The sequence below is a fragment of the Mastacembelus armatus genome, chromosome 6 (assembly GCF_900324485.2).
Source record: "Mastacembelus armatus chromosome 6, fMasArm1.2, whole genome shotgun sequence".
Classification (NCBI taxonomy): domain Eukaryota; kingdom Metazoa; phylum Chordata; class Actinopteri; order Synbranchiformes; family Mastacembelidae; genus Mastacembelus; species Mastacembelus armatus.
In genome coordinates this window covers 23,247,104-23,274,530 of record NC_046638.1, presented here as the reverse complement: position 1 = coordinate 23,274,530, position 27,427 = coordinate 23,247,104, and the positions used below count along the sequence as shown (strand labels likewise).

Genomic DNA, 27,427 nt, shown 5'->3' with positions numbered 1-27,427 from the left:
CTCACTCCCATAGGTACATGACCACCAGGTTTAATTTTGAGTTGTTAAATGACAGTTGTCTGCCATCTAGTGGTATTTACATGCACTACCTTATAATATTTGCTGTAAACATCGAGTATTGGCTTTTTATGAAGTGCTATAAATGGCTACAAAGACTTATTGTCGCACTCTTCCCTTCTAAGGCGTCTCATGTTGTCTCCCTGAGGCTGGAATGAAGGCAGACCGCTCGCGGCCTCACAACATCCCTCAGCTGAAAAATTCAAACCTCAATCATGCCCCTCAACGTGCACACATAAATGGTCATCACTTCATTTCCCCTGTAGCCAGTCGGGACACTATAGCACCACGGGAAAATCTGTCTGATGAAGACGAGGAAGAATCTGGTGAGGAAGAAGAGGAGGAGGAGGAGGATACAGAGCCAGCTCCAAGGAAGTGGCAGGGTATTGAAGCCATTTTTGAGGCCTACCAGGAATACGTAGATGGTGAGTAAATGTGACGTCTGTTTTGTGGGTCCAGCCCAAAAACTGTTTGTCTCACAGGTTCCTCTGAGAGACCATTTTCTTAAAGGTCATTTAGAGATCATAGAATTTGGTTTTAAATTATTATTAAAATTTAATCAGGGTCATTATAAAAAAGAAAAAACCATTCATTTATAGAAAATAAGTTCAAAGGTTCAACATCACAATACATTTGCTAATATTCTTTCTTTAAGATAAGCACAAAACAAATATTTCTAGAATAAAACATGTTTTGTTATGAAGATATGTTCTTTATTAAGTGCTCTCTGGAAGACGAACACCGTAATGTCACTGGTTTTCTGACATAGTTGCACCTTTTGAAACAAGTCTTTTATTAGTTATGTTACATCCTCAGGGGTAGTACTTTATGCTCTCTGGTCGTTTTTGTGGGAATGTAAACATTTCTCCTCACTTAAGGTTTCTGTGTGTTTCTACAGACTGGAGTGTGGAGAGAGAGGTTCTTCACAGTCAGTGTAAAAGACTTGAAGCACAGAACTATAATTTGACCAGAACTGCAGAGCAGCTGTCTCTCACTATGGGGGTAAGTATCTGCATCAGTACCCTTTTGTTTCCAACAGAATTGTGTACATTCATATTGTAATGTGACTTTTCCTGTGTTGCGTTTGTATTGCTGTCTGTAAGTGATGCAGCTTAGTGCAGAAAGTCTTGGTTCTGTAATGGATCTGTCCCTCATTTGCCAGGAGCTGGTGAGTCAGAGGCAGAAAGTGAGAGAAGAGAGAGAGAGACTACAGGCCCAGCTCGAGCACTTCAGGAGATGTTTGACACTACCTAACATTCACTGGAGCAGAGGGCAGGTGAACGGGCACACACCAAGGTGACCTCTGACACCAACCCTCTGACGGATTCACTGTTGATACAGTAACAAGAACAAGAAGGACTGGCATTGGACCACTTTCTGCACCTGAAGCACTTGAAGGAACCAATCAAACTGAGTCAATTGCCATGTTTGTCACAGTATCAGTAATCCACGGTGACCATGTACTATGGGCATCCCCACTCATTCTTGTTCTGCCCATTGACTGTAACAACACTGTGTAGGTGAAACAGCATCTTTGTAATGCTAAGCACTCCTCTAGTCCCTGAGTCAGCTTTAAAGACTTTCTGTCATTTAGCTCATATCAATTTCTGCATAAACTATTGATCGATGCTAATGTGATGTATCACTTAGCATAAACCTGTAGCCTCTTTGGACAGCAATGAGAAAGTCCAAGTGTCGTGTGTAGTGGTCACTTGGTTAAAGCTCAGCGAATGAATATTGAGTCAAGGAATCAAAGCACACCTCAGGCCTTAAACATGACAGGATGCACTTGAAATGGGATTGGTGGAAATACTTGACCGTCCCCTGTGTGGTATAATGTTGTAGCGTCTACTGAGTACTCTATCTGACAGATGAAGCCGTTTATGTGCTGGTAATGTTTCTACAGAGGATAGGAACCATCTAAAAGATAATGTCTATATAGTGGCAAATGGTATCAATTAAGTTTTTTGAGGTTTAATAAATTTCCCATTGGTAATGTGATAGACAAAGAATTTTGTATATTTTATTGTTTTAACCATTTCTTGTGGGAAGCCATACGTTTTGCTTGAATTGCTGCTGGTCAGAATAATAAAATGTTTAGAAAATGAAGGAAGTTAGGACAGCTGTATGTGAAATATGTTATGTGATCTCACAATGTTTTGGGGTGGGCAATGGTGAAATGGGGATAGAACATAACATGACAAATCAGTCTTTGTCTCAGAACATCATCAAGTTGTCATAACTATGGTTTAGATGGTTTTACTCACAGCTTGTGTCCTAAGTCGTACACATGCCTGCAAAAGAGGGTACAAGTTGTGATGAAGAACTTCTGCAAAATTATACACTTTGTTAGATATTGGAATCACCTAAGTAAGACCATAGGACTTTTAGACATATTGTCCAGCCTTACAAATCTTTTCACCAAGTTGAAGGTGATTTTCTTATGGCATTATTTCACAAAACTAAGTTTAAATGCCTGTGTTAAGGAAACATAAGAGCCAAATTATTATTATCATCATTATTATTATTATTATTATTATTATTATTATTATTTAGGTCCATTTCAGGACTATGTCAAAACTAATAAACAGTATCTTTTCACTTGATATTCTATGGGAACCTGAAACACATTTCTAATTGTTTATGTATGAAATAAGCAGCAGGACACTATTCCTCTGTGGGTAACTAACTACACATTCTCTGGGTGGGATTTATTTTACGTTTAATCACACAAATATGTTGTGACATTGTTTGTCTCTAAATATTCAAATTCCAGGAACCCTTTCCTAAAGCACAAACTACAGTAGCATTTTCCCCAAGTCACATGCCCTTCCTGCATCACGTTTTCAGTCTGTTCAGTTATGTAATTTGGGCTGTATAATTTCAATGAATTATTTATTAACATATATTGATGTACATTCTGATGGAAATTTACATTAAAATATTTGTAAAATGTGTTTTATCTGTGATTGACATATATCTGGGGAGGGCTAGAGTTTTCACTTCTGATAAATATTTAACAATTGTCTGGGTTTGCATTTACTCAGGTTGAGATAAACAACAACTTGAAGAACTCATGAATATTTCATGAGTTTCATAACTCATGAAAACTGACTCTTTTAATGCATTTGCTTCTGAGTAATTACTGACTGTTTTCTTTGCTCTTGAAACCTGTGCTTGGCAAATGAATATCTTAAAAAACTTGTAATGTCAGACCCTCAATCTATTAATTATAATATCTGAATTTATAGTGATAACTGTCTTTAGAATAGATATTCTGATGGAGCACAAAGCTTCTACTCACTCACTCACTCACTTAAATTTAAAAGGGCAGCATTGCAATGAGAGTTTACTGTGTTTTAATAACAAAATTCTGTGGTTTTCATTAGCTTGTACCACCATGTTATTGTCAGAATGCCATTACTTGTAGTCATTTCATAACTTAACATATACATGGGGTTATACATGAATTTAATTTTATAAATATTTATTATAATAATATAATAATTATAATAATTAAATATTTTTAAATATTTATTTACTGCTCGCAAATGTCAGTGAAGGGGATAGTTAATTTGCCTTACAAATTAATGAGCCTCTGCATCAGAAGATGGATGATGGTGACATAAACAGCAGGGCTGGTGAAATCAAGTCACACTCATTCACACAGTCTCATAATCATTACTTTCTATATCAGCTTTATTTTTTTTTACATATCAGGAAGCTTTCTGAAAGAATATTTGTCTTTAGTTTGAGAATGAAGGTGATTCCAATGCACAGGTAAGTGCTATATGTCTATATATGATTTGTATAGAATCTATATTTCTTGTATTTCTTCTATTTTTCTGTTTTCATTTATATGGACTGTATTACCATGTCTGTACATTAACAAAAATAAACAAGTAGGATTTACTGAGTCTTGCAGAATTTATCAGCAGCTTTATTCCACAGACTCATTTAAAATCAACACAAAGACATACAAGTAAAACAAACAATGCATCCATGTAGATTAAAGTGTAATACTTGTGTTCTAAATAGAAAAAGAGGAATCATGCAATACATGGAACAACATACTGCTCAGCACAGTGGCAAAAAAGATCTTTTGCCTGGATACCATGTGTCTCCATGTGACAAACCAAATACATATTCTCTTGGAAATATCCAGCAGCTATTCACATGGGTTCTGGATGACTATCAGCAGGAAGTCGTTCTCTGCACAGACAAAGATAAAGCCTTTAAATGCAGTGAAAGCTAAAAATGCTTCTTTTCTAAAACAATATTTGCATTACCAGTTTAACTACTACACACTCACCTGGTGCAACCATGATCTCATGTTTCTTGGAGCGGATGCGGAGGAAGGTGAGGTCATTCTGAGGGTCAATGTCCCTGACTGTGCTCCTGGCTTTCATTGTGAGGTGGCGAAGAAGTCCTGCATACTGAACTGTTGTGGAGTTATCTAATGTTGTTCTGATGGGAATACCTAAAAGACACAGACTATAACCGTAAACATACTGTTCTGGAGAAATCTGCTGTACTGGATATACTTGCTTTTTGTTTTACCTTCAGCATTGACAATTATTGTTCCAATCACACCTTTATGGCCTTCGATCCTCTTCAATGTTTCCTCAACCTCAGCCTTCAGAACATAGAAGAATAAACGTATTTATTTATAAAATGACATTATGGTACAGTGCTAATACAGCAGAAAAATTAATTTGGTATGACGCTGAGTCAAGTTCATTTTACCATGTTATAGAAACAAAACTAATATAATTGTAGTGTTTTTGATATCGAGCATTAATCAAAGCATTACTAAGTTTACCATTTATCAATACAATGGCTATATTCGTGAAAAATGCAGGTAACGCTAAATTGGGTCATACCATTTTCTCTGCGCGTCTCTCAGTTGCCAAGAGAAACGGAAACTACGTCAGGCGCAAGCGGATGTGCAGCGTAGCCGTCATTGTGTGGATGTGGGTTGTCTGCAGTTTATCTTCATTGCAAAGATGCCGGAGTTAGCGGTGGAAAACGTGGTCGTTCATCCCCTGGTGTTGCTTAGCGTGGTTGACCATTTTAACAGGTCAGTAAGAGCAATATTTGTGATTAGTCCTTACCAGTGCCGGAACTTAAAATATCCTAAAAGCGTAACGTCTCTGCTAAGCTAAGATAAGCTAAGCTAAGGTTAGCTCTGCTGAGTCAGAGCCCCGTTCAAAGTAAATGCAGAGAGTATGAGGCTAGTTAGCTCACTGAAATCAGTTTGTTCGCTACCCAGTCAGTGTTGGCAAACAATATATGTTAAAGTCACAAATTAATCAGTCACACAGTGCGATTGATTAGGCGTTGAACTCGATAGTATGTGTACTTCTATAGTATTTCGTCATTCATTTCATTGGAGATTTAGCTTAGCTTAGCTTAAAGTAGCAACCGAACTGATGTCTTAGTGTAGGTTTGTGAGTTGTGAGCTTTAACTATGACAAAACTGTTATTCAATTCACTCTTCGTTCTACAGAATAGGAAAAGTTGGCAATCAGAAGCGAGTGGTTGGTGTCCTTCTGGGATCATGGCAGAAAAAAGTTCTTGACGTCTCAAACAGTTTCGCAGGTGAGTGTCACGGTGACAGCATCTGGGGGTGAAACATATTCAGCAAAGAACAGTAAAAAATAGGGGGGGGGTCACCCAAGAGGGTGAGGTATACTGAGTTTAATTCCTAGTTTGAAACATGGTCACAAAAATCTGGGTCTTGTATTTCTCATAATCAAACTCAGTGGCAAATTACATTTCATTTGATCACTGTGCCTGCTGATTCAAAACATCTTCAATAGTTTTGTTAGTATATGTTAGATAATCCAAATGATCTCATATAAAATAGATTTGGAAAGCTCCCTTCATAGAGCCATTTTAATCCACTGCCATACTTTCATACATACCATACTCCCTAATTTCCCCTCTGGGATTAATAATGTTTATCTTATCTGTATCCTATCTTTTATTTGTCGTGTATAAAATGAGTGTAGGTTCCCTTTAATATCCATTAGACAGCATTTTACTGTGATCTCATAAGTGCTACAGTTTAATATGAAGTTAAATTATTCTAATGCTCACATCTGCCACAGACAGATTCTGTTGGGTTTTTAAAATCCTTCTCAATGTTTATTTCCAGTGCCATTTGATGAGGATGACAGGGATGATTCAGTATGGTTCTTGGACCATGACTACTTGGAGAACATGTACGGCATGTTCAAGAAAGTTAATGGTAAGGCACTTATCACATTTAATTAGTTTGTGTTCTACATTACTGTGATCCCTTTATTTCATAATTGTGAATTACTGCCTTCCATGGTGTTCAGCTAGAGAAAGAATAGTCGGATGGTACCACACAGGACCGAAATTACACAAGAATGACATTGCCATCAATGAGCTCATCAAGCAGTACTGTGCCAACTCAGTATGTGACTGTTTTCTTTATGCTTAAAGTAGACAACATGCTCATATTCATCCTTATGAATATATATTAATAACACACTCTTTTATATTGCTTTTGTCCTGGCAGGTGTTAGTCATTATAGATGTGAAGCCCAAAGATCTTGGTCTACCTACAGAAGCCTACATCTCTGTGGAGGAAATACATGATGTAAGTGAATCATGGATTGTGTTGAGGCAGACCAGTTTTCTAAATGTGCTGGAAAACAGTTTTTCATAATTTTCTTTGGTGTGCTTCCTACACAGTTTAGTGTCAGGGCTTATCATCCTGCTACACCTAAAGTAATAACTTAAAACTGTAACATAATTTCAAACAAAGCACAAATTATTTAAAGACAAAAATGTTTTGAGATGTGATTATTTAGTTCAAAAAGTAACTTTACTTTAGATATAAGATTGAATTTTTGTTCCAATGGGCATTTGACTGTTTCTAGGATGGCACCCCAACATCCAAGACATTCGAACATGTCACCAGTGAAATTGGTGCAGAGGAAGCAGAGGAAGTGGGAGTGGAGCACCTGCTTAGGTACTAGACAAACCTTCAGAAACCTTCATTATATCCACATTGTTAGTTAATTTCAAAACAATAAATAATGGTGGTTACAGGGGATAAATGATGCACTTATGGTATTATTCGCTATAATTGCCAATATGCATACACAACCAGGAAAGAATGATCACAGTGACAGCTCAAACAAAGAATGTACAGTAAACACACATACTCATGTCCTGTTGCCTATTGGCGGCTGTGTCCTGACTACAGAGATATCAAAGATACCACAGTAGGCACTCTGTCACAGCGCATCACAAACCAGGTTCATGGCCTAAAGGGACTCAACTCAAAGCTGTTAGACATCCGCTCTTACCTGGAGAGAGTGGCAGCAGGCAAGCTCCCCATCAACCACCAGATCATCTACCAGCTGCAAGATGTCTTCAACCTGTTGCCAGATGTAAATCTACTGGTAAGTTTCTTGCGTTTGAGGTGCATCTAGTGCATTTTTACACTAATTATTGTAGACAAATTATTTGTTGAACTGTAGTGAACCGGATTTCACATTATTTTGAGCTATATCCACTTCACAGACATTATTGTTGTGAATTTGAAAGCTTTTTAAAAACTACAAGAATTTTGTCATGAATCATACTGACAACTTTGTCAGAAATTTTTTTTTTTTGTAAGGCAGTGGCATCACAAACTCCAAAGTTGGCTCTATTTACTGATTTTCTTTTCACCCACTGCACATCTTTGGATGAAACAGAGAACCAAACGCTAGTGAAAGGATAGGAATCTTAGGTTTAATGTAACTGAAAAGATCAAATAAATTTTAAAAAATCTGTTCCCTTTTCACTTGAATCTATGCATGGGGGGCAGCTTTTCATTTTATCCACTGGGGGCAAAGTGAGTCAAATATAGGTAATGAACATTTGCCTCCAAATGCTGACAGCATTGGTGTAGTTTACAACTAAGAAACAAACTAACTAAATAACTAACTGTGACTGGGACTGTGCTGGTATTTGCTTAATAGAGGTTGTATCAAAATTATAATGTGCCACAAATGTATAATCATATTTTGTAGTCGTTTAGAGGACTTTATCAACTGATGAAATACTCAACCATCAAAGCAAGTTGTAGTTTTAAGTGGATAAACCAAAATTATGATTACATGCATAAGACCTTGCCTGCCTGCTCTTTTCATGTCTGACAAATTCTAATTTAGTCCTTTACCCATTTTCTGTGGTGCTTTTTCTTAAAAAACAAAGAAAAAAAACCCAAATCATTTTGCACTTTATGACATTTTTGTCACTTTATGACACTTTATTTTATTTAGGTACAGTTCATTGTTGTTTTTTTTTTTTTGTTTTTTTTTTGTGTTGTTGGCTGACTTTCTGTCACTGAATGTTCCGTGTTTTTTCTTTGCAGGAATTCACAAAAGCTTTCTACTTAAAGACCAACGACCAGATGCTGGTGGTCTACCTGGCCTCACTCATTCGCTCTGTGGTGGCTCTGCACAACCTGATCAACAACAAGATTTCCAACCGAGATGCTGAAAAGAAGGAAGGACAGGAAAAAGAGGAAGGCAAGAAAGAGAAGAAAGATGACAAAGACAAAAAAGATGACAAGGACAAAGACAAGGAGAAAGTGGATGGAGCCAAGAAAGATGAGAAAAAGAAAAAATGAGTGCTCTTTCTTTAAGGTCCTTTCTCAAATCATGCCATCTTCATCTGGATGGTGTTCTACTTTCTGCCCACAGTCACAGCTCTGTATGTGGGTCTCAGTCTAAAAGTAGGATTCTATATGGGGAATGGTGTCATTTGAGATTTGGCTTCACATTCACACGTGGCACCCATAAAGACTATTACCGTACAGAAATGACTTTTGCGTTGTTGGTGTTCTGAGCTATGAGAACATGTTTATTCTGTTGTCCTAGTTGCCGTGCTCCTGGTGTTTGTACACCACCAGCAACTGTTTTTTTTTTCTAAGGTGGAGAAAAAAAAAGTTGTTTCTGCATCATTCATTAAATTGGGATCATATTAAAAATTGGTTGTTTTTGCAGTTGTCATTGTTCTATTTGATCTTTTCACATTGAAAACACTTGGTGAATTGTGTAACAGCCATGGCTATAGATATGAGATCACCCTGAACATGGAGTTGTAGAGAGAGAGTGACCAGGCAGTGTGAGAGGCTTTGGGAGTCATACACACATCCCACTTCTCAGCTCTTTGGACAGACCATGTCAAATGTGAGCCCCACAGCATAAAAACTCAAATGAGACAGTGAAACAAAGAAAGTCACAGGTTTAAATGCTGCAGTCTTGTTACAGATTCTCCTGAAAGTCTCTGAACTTGTTCAGTTTATACATTACAAATAGGAAATAGTTTTATCCTATGTGGCCATGGATCACGGATTTAATCTCTTGGTGTTGCACAAAGAAGCTCCACAACAGGGCAGTGTTTTCAATAAGAATCACAATGGGAACGACAGACTGCACACACTGCCTTATATAACAGGCTGACAGGAAACCAGATCATTAAAAATAAAAAATCAGATGTGATGTAATTTAATCCAGCAGTGAGGACGCATCTAAATTCTCTAATTTATCCTGGCTTTTTTTTTTTTTTTTTGGGAGGGGGTGGGAACTGTCTTCGTCATATTTTTGAAACTGCGTCATCTGCAACTTCTCCAAAACCCTGCTCGCAGTGTCTCCCAGTGACAGCTACCGTGCTCACAGCAGCAGCGGCACTAACCAGTGCGGCGCATTTTAAGATCAGGTTGTGTCTGGCAAATCAGATTATTGGGGAGGTGAACGGGATTCTGACGTAAAGGGCTTAAATCCCGGCTGTGGAGCATCGCATGTGTGGCTCGCAGAGAGCAGCCCCTGCAACCTCCTCTGGTCCACAAACGCCTCCACTCCCTGCCAGGACCCGAGCATGACTCCCCAGATCTCTCACGGCGACTGAACCGAACCGACCATGGCTTCTTACCTGCAGGTGAGTCCGCCGCTGGCTCGCTTTTCTGACAACTTGTCCACTTCAGGGTGTGGTTGTGCGCCGCGCACTCCGGCCCTGCTGTGCTAGTCAGCAGGTGGCATTAGCCTCCCAATCAGTGTCGGTGTTTTCAGTTTTGCGTTGCCTCCTCAGTCTTTAGAGTCTCTTTGACCCTAAATCTCTCGTCATTCATGTGTGTGCGGGGACAAACAGGTGGTTGAGAGGCTCGGTGTTGCCAGGGGAGAGCAGAACAGGAAAGCAATGGCTTCACTTTGATTAAAATGCGTCTTTGGGAGACGGTATCCGTCCCTGCCAATCGTTTTGCGCAGAGCCGAATTGATGACTAGTCCTCTTTCTTGTTCCAGATCGCTGATGACGAGAAAGGCTATGAGCTGGACCTTTTCTGCATCCCCAGACATTATGAAAACGATTTGGACAAGGTCATCATCCCCCATGGACTCATTATGGACAGGTAAACCATTCAGGAACAAACGCTTTACATCATCTGCCACTCACTCTCTGGCTCTCTGGGCCTCACTGTGTCATGGTGACAGGTACATTGCACTAGTGAACTTTCCTGTATTTCTTTGCTAAATCACTGAAGCCTACATCCTGAGTACATTTGAATGTGGATTTGGAAGGGAGCGGCTGACTGTCCAGTGCAGTGCTCTGAAATGTAACAGTGGAATAATATGTTGAAGATGTCCCTGTCTATAAGACATGCATCTCTCTTTGGTCCAGGACTGAGCGTCTAGCCCGCGACATAATCCGGGACATGGGGGGACACCACATCGTAGCTCTGTGCGTGCTAAAAGGGGGATACAAGTTCTTCGCAGACCTCCTGGACTACATTAAGGCACTGAACCAAAACAGCGATAAATCAGTCCCTCTGACGGTGGATTTCATTAGAGTGAAGAGCTACTGTGTAAGCTGCCATTTCTGTCCATTTCTCACTGTGCTGGCGTCAGACATTGTGGGCTTGACAAATTACAAATGAACATTTTTTTATTGAATCAGAAATGGGACACTGCAGAGTTTGTAGTGTGGAGAATCAAGACACATGTACTTTGAAAATGTCAGACAGAAATGATGAGGCTCTCCCAAGCTGCATTGGAAATGGATAATGGTGTTTCCTCTGTGTCCCCTAGAATGACAAGTCAACAAACAGAGTCAAAGTCATAGGAGGGGATGAGCTGTCCAGTCTCTCAGGAAAGGTTAGTCATGGGACAGGAAGGTACAAAACAGATATTTGTGCAGATGTCTATGCTTCATTAACTGTTCTTCACTTTTTCTTCTGCAGAATGTTTTGATTGTGGAGGTATGTGACTTAAGTGATTTATTTGGAATATTAGACATCATTTACTGATGTCAAACAAAGTGAATATGAAACACAAAAGCATGTTCATGAACTTCATGTTCTGAAGTAACGTTTCTCTTGTTTATGCCTCCATCTTTTTGCGACCACTCCCTGTTTGCTGCCTGGTTAAAAGGATATTGTGGAGACGGGAAGGACAATGCAGACGCTTCTTTCCCTGCTGAGTGAATGTAATCCCAAGATGGTTAAAGTTGTGAGGTACGCAGCATCACACAGGTTTACAGCCCAGAACTATAAGATTAATTTTAGACCTCCATTATAAGTGGCTGGTATGTCTTCAGAGAGCGTGCTCTTACCTAATGGACACTGTCCTTTGGGACTGTATTAGAGATGTGATGGAGAGACAGAGCAGCTTAAGAGTTAATCTGCCACACTGTTAACTGTACTGTAGAGGCCATTTCTCTGATGTATTAGCTGGTTGAAAAAGGAAATGGTGTTGAAGCAATGTGTTTCCTCTGGTGATGACAGTAAAAGACAGCACTTTGGTTTGCATTTTATTTAATGGATAATGATAAGCTTTGTGTTATTGCTTGGATGTCGTAACAATATGTATTGTGCCTGTGAATAACAGTTCTTACCCAACCTATTTATTCAAATAACATTCTGCCTGAAATAGCAACTTTATCTAAATCCCTCATAGACAAACAGTTTCTGCCTCAGCCATAGTTGTATCAAGATATGTAAATAGTTCCTGTTTTTCTGAAATAGTGACTGCTAAATAAGAATTTACTTGAAGGAGTAGATTTTAAATACTCAAAGCACCCAGGGCAATTCATACATTTTAGTATTTGGTTTTTATTCTGAATACCTGGAGAGTGTTGTTGGAAAGTGATATGGCTGAGCTCTTGAAAAGTGTTGGATATCTTTGTATAAGCATTTCTTTCATGCATCTTGAATTTTCCATTTCAGCCTTCTGGTGAAGAGGACCCCGAGGAGTTCAGGGTACAGACCAGACTGTGAGGATTGTTTTACTCAGTTTACACCAACATATGTTTTTCTGTGTAGTATATAGTATGGTAGAGGTCATTGGATGCATGTCACTCATGTATGTGCAGCCCTTTTAAAGAGCTGGTGATTAAGGCTGTGTTTTACATGCAGGATTAATATTCGTTTCAGGAAAATCTACTCCAAATGTAGCCAAGCTGGCCACTTATACTGGCCATGCATGCCTGATAACCCCCTGTTCACACTCTGATTATGTAATGCTTTTAGGTTTGCCTTGGATAATCTCTTAAGATTGTCCCTCAAGGACAGCTGTTCCTATAAGCACTTTGACTTTCCACTATACAGCACTGACAGCTTAAGTACATTCTTACAGAAAGTAAAAGAGCAGTGTCTCCTAGTTTACTCTACAGCCTTTGAATGGTTCCAGATCTCCTTTCAGATCAGTGTTTTACTTCCACACTTAAAAGTACTTATGTGTTTTCTTTGTATGACTCACGCTGGTGATATCTGGATATTTATTTTAGACATTGGTTTTGAGGTGCCGGATGCCTTTCTGGTGGGCTACGCCCTGGACTACAATGAATACTTCAGAGATCTCAGTGTAAGTTCACTGCAGATGAATACGCCACAGAAAAATGTAGACAAACATAAAACAGTGAAACTAATAATAAATCACTGCCCTCTGGTTTGGTTTTATTTCAGCATATCTGCATATTAAACGATCAAGCTAAGGAGAAGTACAAAATGTGAGCAGATGAAGTGCTGCAGAGCTGATGACTGAATTGAAGACTAGGACCACTGTGATGACTCTCCTTAGCTTTGCTGTGTTTCGAATGTTATTTATTTTTCTACATAAGAATCCACAAAAGATGACTTGTGGGCTGTAAATAACTTCAAGAAGAACATTTCTTTCCCCCTGCTGACTAAGTGGGATTTATTCTGTATATTTTGGTTGTTATGTTTTATTTATTCGCTGTAAATTGCAGTTGTATCTTGGAGATGATTAATTTGCTCTAGAACATTAAATCCTACACGTTGAGCTGTCAGATTAGTTTGTAGGCTTTTTTTTTTTGTTTGGGTTTATACTCTGCTCATTATGCCATTAAATGACTAACTTGGAATGTACTGTATGTTTTACTTCATACCTGGTGTTTCCACCTGTTCACAGCAATAAACATGACCAAACCTGGAGTCTGTCTAATTTTTGACTATTGTACCTACTCGGTTTTACCAGAAGAGGGAGCAATGTAAGCGCAGTATGTTAAATAATCTATAATCTCCTTCAGGCAAAATGATTTCAAGTAGTGTCAATGCCTGCTATAATATAATCACTCACGATATTATTTTTTCATTAAATTTATTTATTAGCCTTGAAAGCTAATCGACTAATTAGGGCTAACGCGGAAGCATGACGCGTCATGTGACATCAGACGTCGTTTCGGTGGATGGCGTTACGTAACACTAACTTAGCCTAGCTGAGTAATGACACCCCACACTCTGTAGCTTAACTACAGCAGCGTAAGTAACAGATGTACCGACTTTTCGCCGTAACTCTCCGGTTCGTTTGTTTGTGTTAACGTCAGCTAATCGTTTCATCCAGAGACACCTGCAGCGTCATATGTGAAAAAACTCCCATTCATCCTTTAACGAATTAATTCTTTAACTTGCCAATTGTAGAGCTTGGTTTTGGATTTGGATGTATACTAACGTTATGTCCGTGTGTATTTTTGTAGGTGTCCTCCTCCCTGCTGGCTGCCATGCACGTCAAAGATGAAACCATAAACATTTTGAAGCAGTTCGACATAGCGAACAAGTTCTCTCATCTACCGGTGCTGCCCAAAGCCTCAGTGCTGATCCCCCTGTTCGTGAAGGACGGAGAGCTGCACACATGGATGACCCTACGTTCAAAGGAGGTAAGATGCACAACAGTGGCGTATCCAGGACATTTTAGCTGGAGTGGCCAAGGTGAGCCATAGAGCTAGTGTGGGGTGGCCGAGGTGAGCCAAGGTGAGCCATAGAGCTAGTGTGGGGTGGCCGAGGTGAGCCAAGGTGAGCCATAGAGCTAGTGTGGGGTGGCCGAGGTGAGCCATAGAGCTAGTGTGGGGTGGCCGAGGTGAGCCATAGAGCTAGTGTGGGGTGGCCGAGGTGAGCCATAGACCTAGTGTGGGGTGGCCGAGGTGAGCCATAGACCTAGTGTGGGGTGGCCGAGGTTAGCCATAGAGCTAGTGTGGGGTGGCCGAGGTGAGCCATAGAGCTAGTGTGGGGTGGCCGAGGTGAGCCATAGAGCTAGTGTGGGGTGGCCGAGGTGAGCCAAGGTGAGCCATAGAGCTAGTGTGGGGTGGCTAAGGTGAGCCATAGAGCTAGTGTGGGGTGGCTAAGGTGAGCCAAGGTGAGCCATAGAGCTAGTGTGGGGTGGCTAAGGTGAGCCAAGGTGAGCCATAGAGCTAGTGTGGGGTGGCTAAGGTGAGCCAAGGTGAGCCATAGAGCTAGTGTGGGGTGGCCAAGGTGAGCCATAGAGCTAGTGTGGGGTGGCTAAGGTGAGCCAAGGTGAGCCATAGAGCTAGTGTGGGGTGGCTAAGGTGAGCCAAGGTGAGCCATAGAGCTAGTGTGGGGTGGCCGAGGTGAGCCAAGGTGAGCCATAGAGCTAGTGTGGGGTGGCCAAGGTGAGCCATAGAGTTAGTGTGGGGTGGCCAAGGTGAGCCATAGAGCTAGTGTGGGGTGGCCAAGGTGAGCCATAGAGCTAGTGTGGGGTGGCTGAGGTGAGCCATAGAGCTAGTGTGGGGTGGCTAAGGTGAGCCATAGAGCTAGTGTGGGGTGGCCAAGGTGAGCCATAGAGCTAGTGTGGGGTGGCTGAGGTGAGCCATAGAGCTAGTGTGGGGTGGCTAAGGTGAGCCATAGAGCTAGTGTGGGGTGGCTAAGGTGAGCCATAGAGCTAGTGTGGGGTGGCTGAGGTGAGCCATAGAGCTAGTGTGGGGTGGCTAAGGTGAGCCAAGGTGAGCCATAGAGCTAGTGTGGGGTGGCTAAGGTGAGCCAAGGTGAGCCATAGAGCTAGTGTGGGGTGGCTGAGGTGAGCCATAGAGCTAGTGTGGGGTGGCTAAGGTGAGCCAAGGTGAGCCATAGAGCTAGTGTGGGGTGGCTAAGGTGAGCCAAGGTGAGCCATAGAGCTAGTGTGGGGTGGCTGAGGTGAGCCATAGAGCTAGTGTGGGGTGGCTGAGGTGAGCCATAGAGCTAGTGTGGGGTGGCTAAGGTGAGCCAAGGTGAGCCAAGGTGAGCCATAGAGCTAGTGTGGGGTGGCTAAGGTGAGCCAAGGTGAGCCATAGACCTAGTGTGGGGTGGCCGAGGTTAGCCATAGAGCTAGTGTGGGGTGGCCGAGGTGAGCCATAGAGCTAGTGTGGGGTGGCCGAGGTGAGCCATAGAGCTAGTGTGGGGTGGCCGAGGTGAGCCAAGGTGAGCCATAGAGCTAGTGTGGGGTGGCTAAGGTGAGCCATAGAGCTAGTGTGGGGTGGCTAAGGTGAGCCAAGGTGAGCCATAGAGCTAGTGTGGGGTGGCTAAGGTGAGCCAAGGTGAGCCATAGAGCTAGTGTGGGGTGGCTAAGGTGAGCCAAGGTGAGCCATAGAGCTAGTGTGGGGTGGCCAAGGTGAGCCATAGAGCTAGTGTGGGGTGGCTAAGGTGAGCCAAGGTGAGCCATAGAGCTAGTGTGGGGTGGCTAAGGTGAGCCAAGGTGAGCCATAGAGCTAGTGTGGGGTGGCCGAGGTGAGCCAAGGTGAGCCATAGAGCTAGTGTGGGGTGGCCAAGGTGAGCCATAGAGTTAGTGTGGGGTGGCCAAGGTGAGCCATAGAGCTAGTGTGGGGTGGCCAAGGTGAGCCATAGAGCTAGTGTGGGGTGGCCGAGGTGAGCCATAGAGCTAGTGTGGGGTGGCCAAGGTGAGCCATAGAGCTAGTGTGGGGTGGCTAAGGTGAGCCATAGAGCTAGTGTGGGGTGGCTAAGGTGAGCCATAGAGCTAGTGTGGGGTGGCTAAGGTGAGCCAAGGTGAGCCATAGAGCTAGTGTGGGGTGGCTAAGGTGAGCCAAGGTGAGCCATAGAGCTAGTGTGGGGTGGCTGAGGTGAGCCAAGGTGAGCCATAGAGCTAGTGTGGGGTGGCTAAGGTGAGCCATAGAGCTAGTGTGGGGTGGCTAAGGTGAGCCAAGGTGAGCCATAGAGCTAGTGTGGGGTGGCTGAGGTGAGCCAAGGTGAGCCATAGAGCTAGTGTGGGGTGGCCAAGGTGAGCCATAGAGCTAGTGTGGGGTGGACGAGGTGAGCCAAGGTGAGCCATAGAGCTAGTGTGGGGTGGACGAGGTGAGCCAAGGTGAGCTATAGAGTTAGTGTGGGGTGGCCAAGGTGAGCCATAGAGCTAGTGTGGGGTGGCCAAGGTGAGCCATAGAGCTAGTGTGGGGTGGCCGAGGTGAGCCATAGAGCTAGTGTGGGGTGGCCAAGGTGAGCCATAGAGCTAGTGTGGGGTGGCTAAGGTGAGCCATAGAGCTAGTGTGGGGTGGCTAAGGTGAGCCATAGAGCTAGTGTGGGGTGGCTAAGGTGAGCCATAGAGCTAGTGTGGGGTGGCTGAGGTGAGCCATAGAGCTAGTGTGGGGTGGCTAAGGTGAGCCAAGGTGAGCCATAGAGCTAGTGTGGGGTGGCTAAGGTGAGCCAAGGTGAGCCATAGAGCTAGTGTGGGGTGGCTGAGGTGAGCCAAGGTGAGCCATAGAGCTAGTGTGGGGTGGCTAAGGTGAGCCATAGAGCTAGTGTGGGGTGGCTAAGGTGAGCCAAGGTGAGCCATAGAGCTAGTGTGGGGTGGCTAAGGTGAGCCAAGGTGAGCCATAGAGCTAGTGTGGGGTGGCTGAGGTGAGCCATAGAGCTAGTGTGGGGTGGCCAAGGTGAGCCATAGAGCTAGTGTGGGGTGGCCGAGGTGAGCCATAGAGCTAGTGTGGGGTGGCTAAGGTGAGCCATAGAGCTAGTGTGGGGTGGCCAAGGTGAGCCATAGAGCTAGTGTGGGGTGGCTGAGGTGAGCCATAGAGCTAGTGTGGGGTGGCCAAGGTGAGCCATAGAGCTAGTGTGGGGTGGCTAAGGTGAGCCATAGAGCTAGTGTGGGGTGGCTAAGGTGAGCCATAGAGCTAGTGTGGGGTGGCTAAGGTGAGCCAAGGTGAGCCATAGAGCTAGTGTGGGGTGGCTGAGGTGAGCCAAGGTGAGCCATAGAGCTAGTGTGGGGTGGCTGAGGTGAGCCATAGAGCTAGTGTGGGGTGGCCAAGGTGAGCCATAGAGCTAGTGTGGGGTGGCTGAGGTGAGCCATAGAGCTAGTGTGGGGTGGCTAAGGTGAGCCATAGAGCTAGTGTGGGGTGGCCAAGGTGAGCCATAGAGCTAGTGTGGGGTGGCTGAGGTGAGCCATAGAGCTAGTGTGGGGTGGCTGAGGTGAGCCAAGGTGAGCCATAGAGCTAGTGTGGGGTGGCCAAGGTGAGCCATAGAGCTAGTGTGGGGTGGCTGAGGTGAGCCATAGAGCTAGTGTGGGGTGGCTAAGGTGAGCCATAGAGCTAGTGTGGGGTGGCCAAGGTGAGCCATAGAGCTAGTGTGGGGTGGCTGAGGTGAGCCATAGAGCTAGTGTGGGGTGGCTGAGGTGAGCCAAGGTGAGCCATAGAGCTAGTGTGGGGTGGCTAAGGTGAGCCATAGAGCTAGTGTGGGGTGGCTAAGGTGAGCCAAGGTGAGCCATAGAGCTAGTGTGGGGTGGCTGAGGTGAGCCAAGGTGAGCCATAGAGCTAGTGTGGGGTGGCTAAGGTGAGCCATAGAGCTAGTGTGGGGTGGCTAAGGTGAGCCAAGGTGAGCCATAGAGCTAGTGTGGGGTGGCTGAGGTGAGCCAAGGTGAGCCATAGAGTTAGTGTGGGGTGGCCAAGGTGAGCCATAGAGCTAGTGTGGGGTGGCCAAGGTGAGCCATAGAGCTAGTGTGGGGTGGCCGAGGTGAGCCATAGAGCTAGTGTGGGGTGGCCAAGGTGAGCCATAGAGCTAGTGTGGGGTGGCTAAGGTGAGCCATAGAGCTAGTGTGGGGTGGCTAAGGTGAGCCATAGAGCTAGTGTGGGGTGGCTAAGGTGAGCCATAGAGCTAGTGTGGGGTGGCTGAGGTGAGCCATAGAGCTAGTGTGGGGTGGCCAAGGTGAGCCATAGAGCTAGTGTGGGGTGGCTGAGGTGAGCCATAGAGCTAGTGTGGGGTGGCCAAGGTGAGCCATAGAGCTAGTGTGGGGTGGCTAAGGTGAGCCATAGAGCTAGTGTGGGGTGGCTAAGGTGAGCCATAGAGCTAGTGTGGGGTGGCTAAGGTGAGCCAAGGTGAGCCATAGAGCTAGTGTGGGGTGGCTGAGGTGAGCCAAGGTGAGCCATAGAGCTAGTGTGGGGTGGCTGAGGTGAGCCATAGAGCTAGTGTGGGGTGGCCAAGGTGAGCCATAGAGCTAGTGTGGGGTGGCTGAGGTGAGCCATAGAGCTAGTGTGGGGTGGCTAAGGTGAGCCATAGAGCTAGTGTGGGGTGGGCCAAGGTGAGCCATAGAGCTAGTGTGGGGTGGCTGAGGTGAGCCATAGAGCTAGTGTGGGGTGGCTGAGGTGAGCCAAGGTGAGCCATAGAGCTAGTGTGGGGTGGCCAAGGTGAGCCATAGAGCTAGTGTGGGGTGGCTGAGGTGAGCCATAGAGCTAGTGTGGGGTGGCTAAGGTGAGCCATAGAGCTAGTGTGGGGTGGCTAAGGTGAGCCATAGAGCTAGTGTGGGGTGGCTAAGGGTGGCCAAGGTGAGCCATAGAGCTAGTGTGGGGTGGCTGAGGTGAGCCATAGAGCTTGTGGGGTGGCTGAGCCAAGGCTAGTGTGGGTGGCTAAGTGAGCCATAGAGCTAGTGTGGGGTGGCTAAGGTGAGCCAAGGTGAGCCATAGAGCTAGTGTGGGGTGGCTGAGGTGAGCCAAGGTGAGCCATAGAGCTAGTGTGGGGTGGCTAAGGTGAGCCATAGAGCTAGTGTGGGGTGGCTAAGGTGAGCCAAGGTGAGCCATAGAGCTAGTGTGGGGGTGGCTGAGGTGAGCCAAGGTGAGCCATAGAGGATTAGTGTGGGGTGGCCAAGGTGAGCCATAGAGCTAGTGGGTGGGTGGCCAAGGTGAGCCATAGAGCTAGTGTGGGGTGGCCGAAGGTGAGCCATAGAGCTAGTGTGGGGGCCAATCTGTGGGGTGGCTGAGGTGAGCCAAGGTGAGCCATAGAGTGTGTGGGGTGGCTGAGGTGAGCCATAGAGCTAGTGTGGGGTGGCCAAGGTGAGCCATAGAGCTAGTGTGGGGTGGCTGAGGTGAGCCATAGAGCTAGTGTGGGGTGGCTAAGGTGAGCCATAGAGCTAGTGTGGGGTGGCTAAGGTGAGCCATAGAGCTAGTGTGGGGTGGCTGAGGTGGGAGCATAGAGCTAGTGGTGGTGTTGCTTGAGGTGAGCAGGTTGAGCCATAGAGCTAGTGTGGGTTGGCCAAGGTGAGCCATAGAGCTAGTGTGGGGTGGCTTGAGGTGAGCCATAGAGCTAGTGTGGGTGGCTAAGGTGAGCCATAGAGCTAGTGTGGGGGGGCTAAGGTGAGCATAGAGCTAGTGTGGGGTGGCTGAGGTTGAGCCATAGAGCTAGTGGTGGGGGTGGCTGAGGTGAGCCAAGGTGGAGGCCATAGAGCTAGTGTGGGGTGGCTGAGGTGAGCCAGTGAGCATAGACTAGTGTGGGGGTGGCTGAGGTGAGCCATAGAGCTGGTGTGGGGTAGCCGGTGAAGCCATAGTAGCCTAGTGTGGCTGAGTTGGCTTAGTGTGAGGCCATAGAGCTAGTGTGGGGTGGCTAAGGTGAGCCATAGAGCTAGTGTGGGGTGGCTAAGGTGAGCCAAGGTGAGCCATAGAGCTAGTGTGGGGTGGCTGAGGTGAGCCAAGGTGAGCCATAGAGTTAGTGTGGGGTGGCCAAGGTGAGCCATAGAGCTAGTGTGGGGTGGCCAAGGTGAGCCATAGAGCTAGTGTGGGGTGGCCGAGGTGAGCCATAGAGCTAGTGTGGGGTGGCCAAGGTGAGCCATAGAGCTAGTGTGGGGTGGCTAAGGTGAGCCATAGAGCTAGTGTGGGGTGGCTAAGGTGAGCCATAGAGCTAGTGTGGGGTGGCTAAGGTGAGCCATAGAGCTAGTGTGGGGTGGCTGAGGTGAGCCATAGAGCTAGTGTGGGGTGGCTAAGGTGAGCCAAGGTGAGCCATAGAGCTAGTGTGGGGTGGCTAAGGTGAGCCATAGAGCTAGTGTGGGGTGGCTGAGGTGAGCCATAGAGCTAGTGTGGGGTGGCTGAGGTGAGCCAAGGTGAGCCATAGAGCTAGTGTGGGGTGGCTAAGGTGAGCCATAGAGCTAGTGTGGGGTGGCTAAGGTGAGCCAAGGTGAGCCATAGAGCTAGTGTGGGGTGGCTAAGGTGAGCCAAGGTGAGCCATAGAGCTAGTGTGGGGTGGCTGAGGTGAGCCAAGGTGAGCCATAGAGCTAGTGTGGGGTGGCTAAGGTGAGCCATAGAGCTAGTGTGGGGTGGCTCAGGTGAGCCAAGGTGAGCCATAGAGCTAGTGTGGGGTGGCTGAGGTGAGCCAAGGTGAGCCATAGAGCTAGTGTGGGGTGGCTGAGGTGAGCCATAGAGCTAGTGTGGGGTGGCCAAGGTGAGCCATAGAGCTAGTGTGGGGTGGCTGAGGTGAGCCATAGAGCTAGTGTGGGGTGGCTAAGGTGAGCCATAGAGCTAGTGTGGGGTGGCCAAGGTGAGCCATAGAGCTAGTGTGGGGTGGCTGAGGTGAGCCATAGAGCTAGTGTGGGGTGGCTGAGGTGAGCCAAGGTGAGCCATAGAGCTAGTGTGGGGTGGCCAAGGTGAGCCATAGAGCTAGTGTGGGGTGGCTGAGGTGAGCCATAGAGCTAGTGTGGGGTGGCTAAGGTGAGCCATAGAGCTAGTGTGGGGTGGCCAAGGTGAGCCATAGAGCTAGTGTGGGGTGGCTGAGGTGAGCCATAGAGCTAGTGTGGGGTGGCTGAGGTGAGCCAAGGTGAGCCATAGAGCTAGTGTGGGGTGGCTAAGGTGAGCCATAGAGCTAGTGTGGGGTGGCTAAGGTGAGCCAAGGTGAGCCATAGAGCTAGTGTGGGGTGGCTGAGGTGAGCCAAGGTGAGCCATAGAGCTAGTGTGGGGTGGCTAAGGTGAGCCATAGAGCTAGTGTGGGGTGGCTAAGGTGAGCCAAGGTGAGCCATAGAGCTAGTGTGGGGGTGGCTGAGGTGAGCCAAGGTGAGCCATAGAGCTAGTGTGGGGTGGCTGAGGTGAGCCATAGAGCTAGTGTGGGGTGGCCAAGGTGAGCCATAGAGCTAGTGTGGGGTGGCTGAGGTGAGCCATAGAGCTAGTGTGGGGTGGCTAAGGTGAGCCATAGAGCTAGTGTGGGGTGGCCAAGGTGAGCCATAGAGCTAGTGTGGGGTGGCTGAGGTGAGCCATAGAGCTAGTGTGGGGTGGCTGAGGTGAGCCAAGGTGAGCCATAGAGCTAGTGTGGGGTGGCCAAGGTGAGCCATAGAGCTAGTGTGGGGTGGACGAGGTGAGCCAAGGTGAGCCATAGAGCTAGTGTGGGGTGGACGAGGTGAGCCAAGGTGAGCCATAGAGTTAGTGTGGGGTGGCCAAGGTGAGCCATAGAGCTAGTGTGGGGTGGCCAAGGTGAGCCATAGAGCTAGTGTGGGGTGGCCGAGGTGAGCCATAGAGCTAGTGTGGGGTGGCCAAGGTGAGCCATAGAGCTAGTGTGGGTGGCTAAGGTGAGCCATAGAGCTAGTGTGGGTGGCTAAGGTGAGCCATAGAGCTAGTGTGGGGTGGCTAAGGTGAGCCATAGAGCTAGTGTGGGGTGGCTGAGGTGAGCCATAGAGCTAGTGTGGGGTGGCTAAGGTGAGCCAAGGTGAGCCATAGTAGAGCTAGTGTGGGGTGGCTAAGGTGAGCCAAGGTGAGCCATAGAGCTAGTGTGGGGTGGCTGAGGTGAGCCAAGGTGAGCCATAGAGCTAGTGTGGGGTGGCTAAGGTGAGCCATAGAGCTAGTGTGGGGTGGCTAAGGTGAGCCAAGGTGAGCCATAGAGCTAGTGTGGGGTGGCTGAGGTGAGCCAGGTGAGCCATAGAGCTAGTGTGGGGTGGCTGAGGTGAGCCATAGAGCTAGTGTGGGGTGGCCAAGGTGAGCCATAGAGCTATTGTGGGGTGGCTGAGGTGAGCCATAGAGCTAGTGTGGGGTGGCTAAGGGTGAGCATAGAGCTAGTGTGGGGTGGCCAAGGTGAGCCATAGAGCTAGTGTGGGGTGGCTGAGGTGAGCCATAGAGCTAGTGTGGGGTGGCTGAGGTGAGCCAAGGGGAGCCATAGAGCTAGTGTGGGGTGGCCGGTGAGCCATAGAGCTAGTGGGGTGGCTGGTGAGCCATAGAGCTAGTGTGGGGTGGCTAAGGTGAGCCATAGAGCTAGTGTGGGGTGGCCAAGGTGAGCCAAGAGCTAGTGTGGGTGGCTGAGGTGAGCCATAGAGCTAGTGTGGGGTGGCTTGAGGGGAGCCAAGGTGAGCCATAGAGCTAGTGTGGGGTGGCTAAGGTGAGCCATAGAGCTAGTGTGGGGTGGCTAAGTGAGCCAAGGTGAGCCATAGAGCTAGTGTGGGGTGGCTGAGGTGAGCCAAGGTGAGCCATAGAGCTAGTGTGGGGTGGCTAAGGTGAGCCATAGAGCTAGTGTGGGGTGGCTAAGGTGAGCCAAGGTGAGCCATAGAGCTAGTGTGGGGTGGCTGAGGTGAGCCAAGGGAGCCATAGAGCTAGTGTGGGGTGGCTGAGGTGAGCCATAGAGCTAGTGTGGGTGGCCCAAGGTGAGCCATAGAGCTAGTGTGGGGTGGCTGAGGTGAGCCATAGAGCTAGTGTGGGGTGGCTAAGGGTGAGCCATAGAGCTAGTGTGGGGTGGCCAAGGTGAGCCATAGAGCTAGTGTGGGGTGGCTGAGGTGAGCCATAGAGCTAGTGTGGGGTGGCTGAGGGTGAGCCAAGGTGAGCCATAGAGCTAGTGTGGGGTGGCCAAGGTGAGCCATAGAGCTAGTGTGGGGTGGCTGAGGTGAGCCATAGAGCTAGTGTGGGGTGGCTAAGGTGAGCCATAGAGCTAGTGTGGGGTGGCCAAGGTGAGCCATAGAGCTAGTGTGGGGTGGCTGAGGTGAGCCATAGAGCTAGTGTGGGGTGGCTAAGGTGAGCCATAGAGCTAGTGTGGGGTGGCTGAGGTGAGCCATAGAGCTAGTGTGGGGTGGCTGAGGTGAGCCAAGGTGAGCCATAGAGCTAGTGTGGGGTGGCTAAGGTGAGCCATAGAGCTAGTGTGGGGTGGCTAAGGTGAGCCAAGGTGAGCCATAGAGCTAGTGTGGGGTGGCCAAGGTGAGCCATAGAGCTAGTGTGGGGTGGCTAAGGTGAGCCAAGGTGAGCTATAGAGCTAGTGTGGGGTGGCTAAGGTGAGCCAAGGTGAGCCATAGAGCTAGTGTGGGGTGGCCGAGGTGAGCCATAGAGCTAGTGTGGGGTGGCCGAGGTGAGCCATAGAGCTAGTGTGGGGTGGCTGAGGTGAGCCATAGAGCTAGTGTGGGGTGGCCGAGGTGAGCCATAGAGCTAGTGTGGGGTGGCCGAGGTGAGCCATAGAGCTAGTGTGGGGTGGCCGAGGTGAGCCATAGAGCTAGTGTGGGGTGGCTGAGGTGAGCCAAGGTGAGCCATAGAGCTAGTGTGGGGTGGCCAAGGTGAGCCATAGAGTTAGTGTGGGGTGGCCGAGGTGAGCCATAGAGCTAGTGTGGGGTGGACGAGGTGAGCCATAGAGCTAGTGTGGGGTGGCCGAGGTGAGCCATAGACCTAGTGTGGGGTGGCCGAGGTGAGCCATAGAGCTAGTGTGGGGTGGCCGAGGTGAGCCATAGAGCTAGTGTGGGGTGGCCGAGGTGAGCCATAGAGTTAGTGTGGGGTGGCCGAGGTGAGCCATAGACCTAGTGTGGGGTGGCCGAGGTGAGCCATAGAGCTAGTGTGGGGTGGCCGAGGTGAGCCATAGAGTTAGTGTGGGGTGGCCGAGGTGAGCCATAGAGCTAGTGTGGGGTGGCCGAGGTGAGCCATAGAGCTAGTGTGGGGTGGCCGAGGTGAGCCATAGAGTTAGTGTGGGGTGGCCGAGGTGAGCCATAGAGCTAGTGTGGGGTGGCCGAGGTGAGCCATAGAGCTAGTGTGGGGTGGCCGAGGTGAGCCATAGAGCTAGTGTGGGGTGGCCGAGGTGAGCCATAGAGCTAGTGTGGGGTGGCCGAGGTGAGCCATAGAGTTAGTGTGGGGTGGCTAAGGTGAGCCATAGAGCTAATGTCGGGTGGCCATGGAACAGCAAACCTAAATGATTGGCAGGCGATCAAAATGTGTAATACAGATGTTCAGTGTGTCACATTGCAGTCTTCAGCAATAAACAAACAGTGCCATGATCACCACCACTACAAATACTAAAGCTGATAGTACAGTCTGAACAGTACTAACAAGCAACTATCATTCTATTCAGTTTTCTGTTCGACTGCCACCATCACAGTCTCTGGGAACCTGTGATTATTTTATCATGTCTATTTTAATAATCACTAATTATATCAGGATAGGCTCAGGGCCACGTACTTCAGTGGAATAAAACCCTAATTTCTTCTCAAGCTAAGATAGAAAAATCTACCTGCAGTATACTATATAATCATGTCAAACTAATGTTTTAATTGACTTTTATTCAAACAAAAGTGAATGGCAATACATAAATAAATAAAATTATGAAATGTGTAAATAACCAAACCAACCTCAACTCCGAAAGTCGTACTTTGATAATGTTAACTACGTTAACTCCCATGAGCAATAGGGAGTTATAGTAATATAATTAGAATCAGAGGGATTTCAGTTCCCCTGCCACAAAGAAACAAATTCCGTTTTATACTCGGATCAATACGGGAACATGCAAAAAGCTTTTAGACATCGTCAGCCTTCAAGTAAGAAAAAAAGGAGTTGCACTCTCAGACTATGGTGTAGTTAACGTTTGCCCTATGCATATACCTGCTGTACCCCTGAGTGCTAGATAGAGTTTTCACACATTCAGAAGAAAAGTCAACATAACTGAATCCATGAGATCAGTTCTCATGGACTCAGTTTAGCATGACTGCAGTAGTTGGCAATGGCAAATTGACGTTGAACCAGTCTATCAGCATATTCCCATACAGGTTGAATGACTTGAACAACTACAAATCAGAGTAGGGTCTGTTCTAGGGGTGGCCACCGCTCTAGACACGCCCCTGCTGCATACCCTATTTTTAATTTCTTTTTTTTGACTGAATGTTGTATCTACAGCTCAGGACCAGTGCTGGTGAGGTGTGTTTCCCCGGTGGGAAGAGAGGCCCTGATGATAGAGATGATGTGGCCACAGCTCTGAGAGAGGCAGAGGAGGAGATAGGTCTAGCACCGGAAAAGGTTCAGGTGGTCTGTACACTGTTTCCTGTCATTAGTAAGGTAGGACTATAAAAATATTCTCCATCAGCTGTTGTGGATCTATTTTTATGTTACCCAGTCAAACTCTTTTAACAGAGTGGTCTGTTGGTGACTCCGGTGGTCGGCTTCATAGAGGAGTCATTTCGTCCACATCCAAACCCAGCCGAGGTCAGTGCTGTGTTCACTGTCCCTCTGGACTTCTTCACCAGCAAGAAGGACCACTACGCTACCCACGGCACTGCTGGGATGGTGGGACTTTTGCACTCGTTTTATTTTGTAGACCCTGACTCAGGAAACCAGTATCACATATGGGGCCTCACTGCCATGTTTGCCATTGTTGTGGCTGTTCTTTCTCTCAGGAAAAAACCTGAGTTTGACATTGGCTTTGACACTGATGATCCATTATCTTTCTTCCAACATGTTCTACATAAGCACATTAGTAAACTCTGACCATCTCTTTTATTACGTTACAAATGCATCTGTGCCAGTATACACTTTCTTAAACCTTCCAGAGCAAGAGGGAGCAATAAAAGAACCAAATCTAGATGTTTACATTTTTATTAATTCTTTTAATGTAGCAGCAGGATTACAGATATAAACAGAAGAGTATACAAATGTACAGACCAAGGCAAAGTACATGTTAATAATAGTTCAAATGTATGATAACACACGGGTTGACCTTTATCCCTACTGCAGGGTCTTAAGGCTAGATACTAAAGCTCAAGCTACACAGAACAGATACAATAGAACTGTTGGAGAATGTGAAATAGAACGCGAACTAGGAAAAGTGAGCAAGCTGATTACACACAAGATTACAGCTCACACTATTGGCAATTAACAGTTAATTTATCATGGTTGTTCCTTTTAATCAAGCATTTCACAGCAACAATAGTAATGTTGACAAGCACATCAACACGAGAAAGCTCTCCATAAACAATCTCCACCGTTTTCTCCCTTTTACTACATGTACAAATCTCATGAGGCATGAAAAACTACATTTTCAACAGAAAATAAACAAGTTAACAATTCACTGGTGAAGCTTCACAATATTGTTTTCTGATATCTTGCAATTAATTTCCGAAGAGACAGAGTTACCACCAAAATATACTGGTATGAGCTATGGTTACACTTGTGTTGCAAGAATTAAAATTCAGTGAATGAAGTGTCCTGACTCTTACAGAATAAAAAGGACAAGGAGTCAAATAGCAATGACACAAAAGGGACACCAGTAAACACAGCAGAGTAACGGTTATCAAGGCACACAAAGTTCTGTTGAAAGCATCCCATCTGAAATTCAAGATACCCCTGCAGTATATTTCACATTTAAATATACATGGATATTCATTTACATGACCGAAGGACAAAACCAGTATTGTGTTGAGATTTGTGTGCTATCTTCATCACCATTAAATCAATGTTCCACAAAGGTTTTTTTAAGGTTTAAGTGGCTATATGAAGAGTCAGACTGAGCATCCTCAATTGCTCAAAATGACAAAAACTGGGTGAACCCCCCCCCCCCCCAAAAACAAAACAATTACACCACAATCCAAGAAAAGATGATCTGACAAACACGGACACAAATGACAGCTGGTGTCACCCCAACCCA

At 46.5% G+C, this 27,427-nt stretch overlaps 5 protein-coding genes across 9 annotated transcripts in view; 4 read left to right on the top strand and 1 right to left on the bottom strand.

The window, feature by feature from the left end:
• Window positions 1-3,014, top strand: part of LOC113133155 (genetic suppressor element 1-like) — a 33,690-nt gene extending 30,676 nt beyond the window's left edge. For 3 of the 4 annotated variants that reach the window (XM_026311752.1, XM_026311754.1, XM_026311753.1), the window contains exons 14-16: window positions 183-482; window positions 956-1,059; window positions 1,220-1,357. In XM_026311752.1, coding sequence (XP_026167537.1) covers window positions 183-482; window positions 956-1,059; window positions 1,220-1,357 — 542 coding nt within the window. Of the gene's footprint in view, window positions 1-182; window positions 483-955; window positions 1,060-1,219 lie in introns of all 4 variants that reach the window. The other variant, XM_026311751.1, reaches the window with a different exon arrangement.
• A 967-nt stretch (window positions 3,015-3,981) lies between these two features.
• LOC113133467 (dynein light chain roadblock-type 2) lies at window positions 3,982-5,011 on the bottom strand. 2 transcript variants are annotated; one of them, XM_026312296.1, is made up of 4 exons: window positions 4,941-5,011; window positions 4,618-4,693; window positions 4,370-4,537; window positions 3,982-4,269 (listed from the first exon to the last, which is right to left on the bottom strand). In XM_026312296.1, exons 1-4 carry the CDS (start codon window positions 4,941-4,943, stop codon window positions 4,226-4,228), a joined length of 291 nt encoding a protein of 96 aa, XP_026168081.1. In that variant the 5' UTR covers window positions 4,944-5,011; the 3' UTR covers window positions 3,982-4,225. The 2 variants fall into 2 exon arrangements, with proteins under 2 accessions (XP_026168081.1, XP_026168082.1); XM_026312297.1 differs by lacking the exon at window positions 4,941-5,011 and adding an exon at window positions 4,880-4,940.
• On the top strand, window positions 4,980-9,091 carry psmd7 (proteasome 26S subunit, non-ATPase 7). Its single transcript, XM_026312295.1, has 8 exons — window positions 4,980-5,137; window positions 5,567-5,658; window positions 6,218-6,310; window positions 6,405-6,502; window positions 6,608-6,688; window positions 6,972-7,063; window positions 7,301-7,499; window positions 8,459-9,091. Exons 1-8 carry the CDS (start codon window positions 5,064-5,066, stop codon window positions 8,714-8,716), a joined length of 987 nt encoding a protein of 328 aa, XP_026168080.1. The 5' UTR covers window positions 4,980-5,063; the 3' UTR covers window positions 8,717-9,091.
• A 591-nt stretch (window positions 9,092-9,682) lies between these two features.
• Window positions 9,683-13,534, top strand: hprt1l (hypoxanthine phosphoribosyltransferase 1, like). The gene is made up of 9 exons (XM_026311404.2): window positions 9,683-10,026; window positions 10,389-10,495; window positions 10,765-10,948; window positions 11,172-11,237; window positions 11,324-11,341; window positions 11,514-11,596; window positions 12,308-12,354; window positions 12,868-12,944; window positions 13,046-13,534. Exons 1-9 carry the CDS (start codon window positions 10,009-10,011, stop codon window positions 13,091-13,093), a joined length of 648 nt encoding a protein of 215 aa, XP_026167189.1. The 5' UTR covers window positions 9,683-10,008; the 3' UTR covers window positions 13,094-13,534.
• A 249-nt stretch (window positions 13,535-13,783) lies between these two features.
• Window positions 13,784-27,328, top strand: nudt7 (nudix (nucleoside diphosphate linked moiety X)-type motif 7). Its single transcript, XM_026310635.1, has 4 exons — window positions 13,784-13,861; window positions 14,077-14,256; window positions 25,684-25,842; window positions 25,918-27,328. Exons 2-4 carry the CDS (start codon window positions 14,101-14,103, stop codon window positions 26,269-26,271), a joined length of 669 nt encoding a protein of 222 aa, XP_026166420.1. The 5' UTR covers window positions 13,784-13,861; window positions 14,077-14,100; the 3' UTR covers window positions 26,272-27,328.
• The last annotated feature ends 99 nt before the right edge of the window (window positions 27,329-27,427 follow it).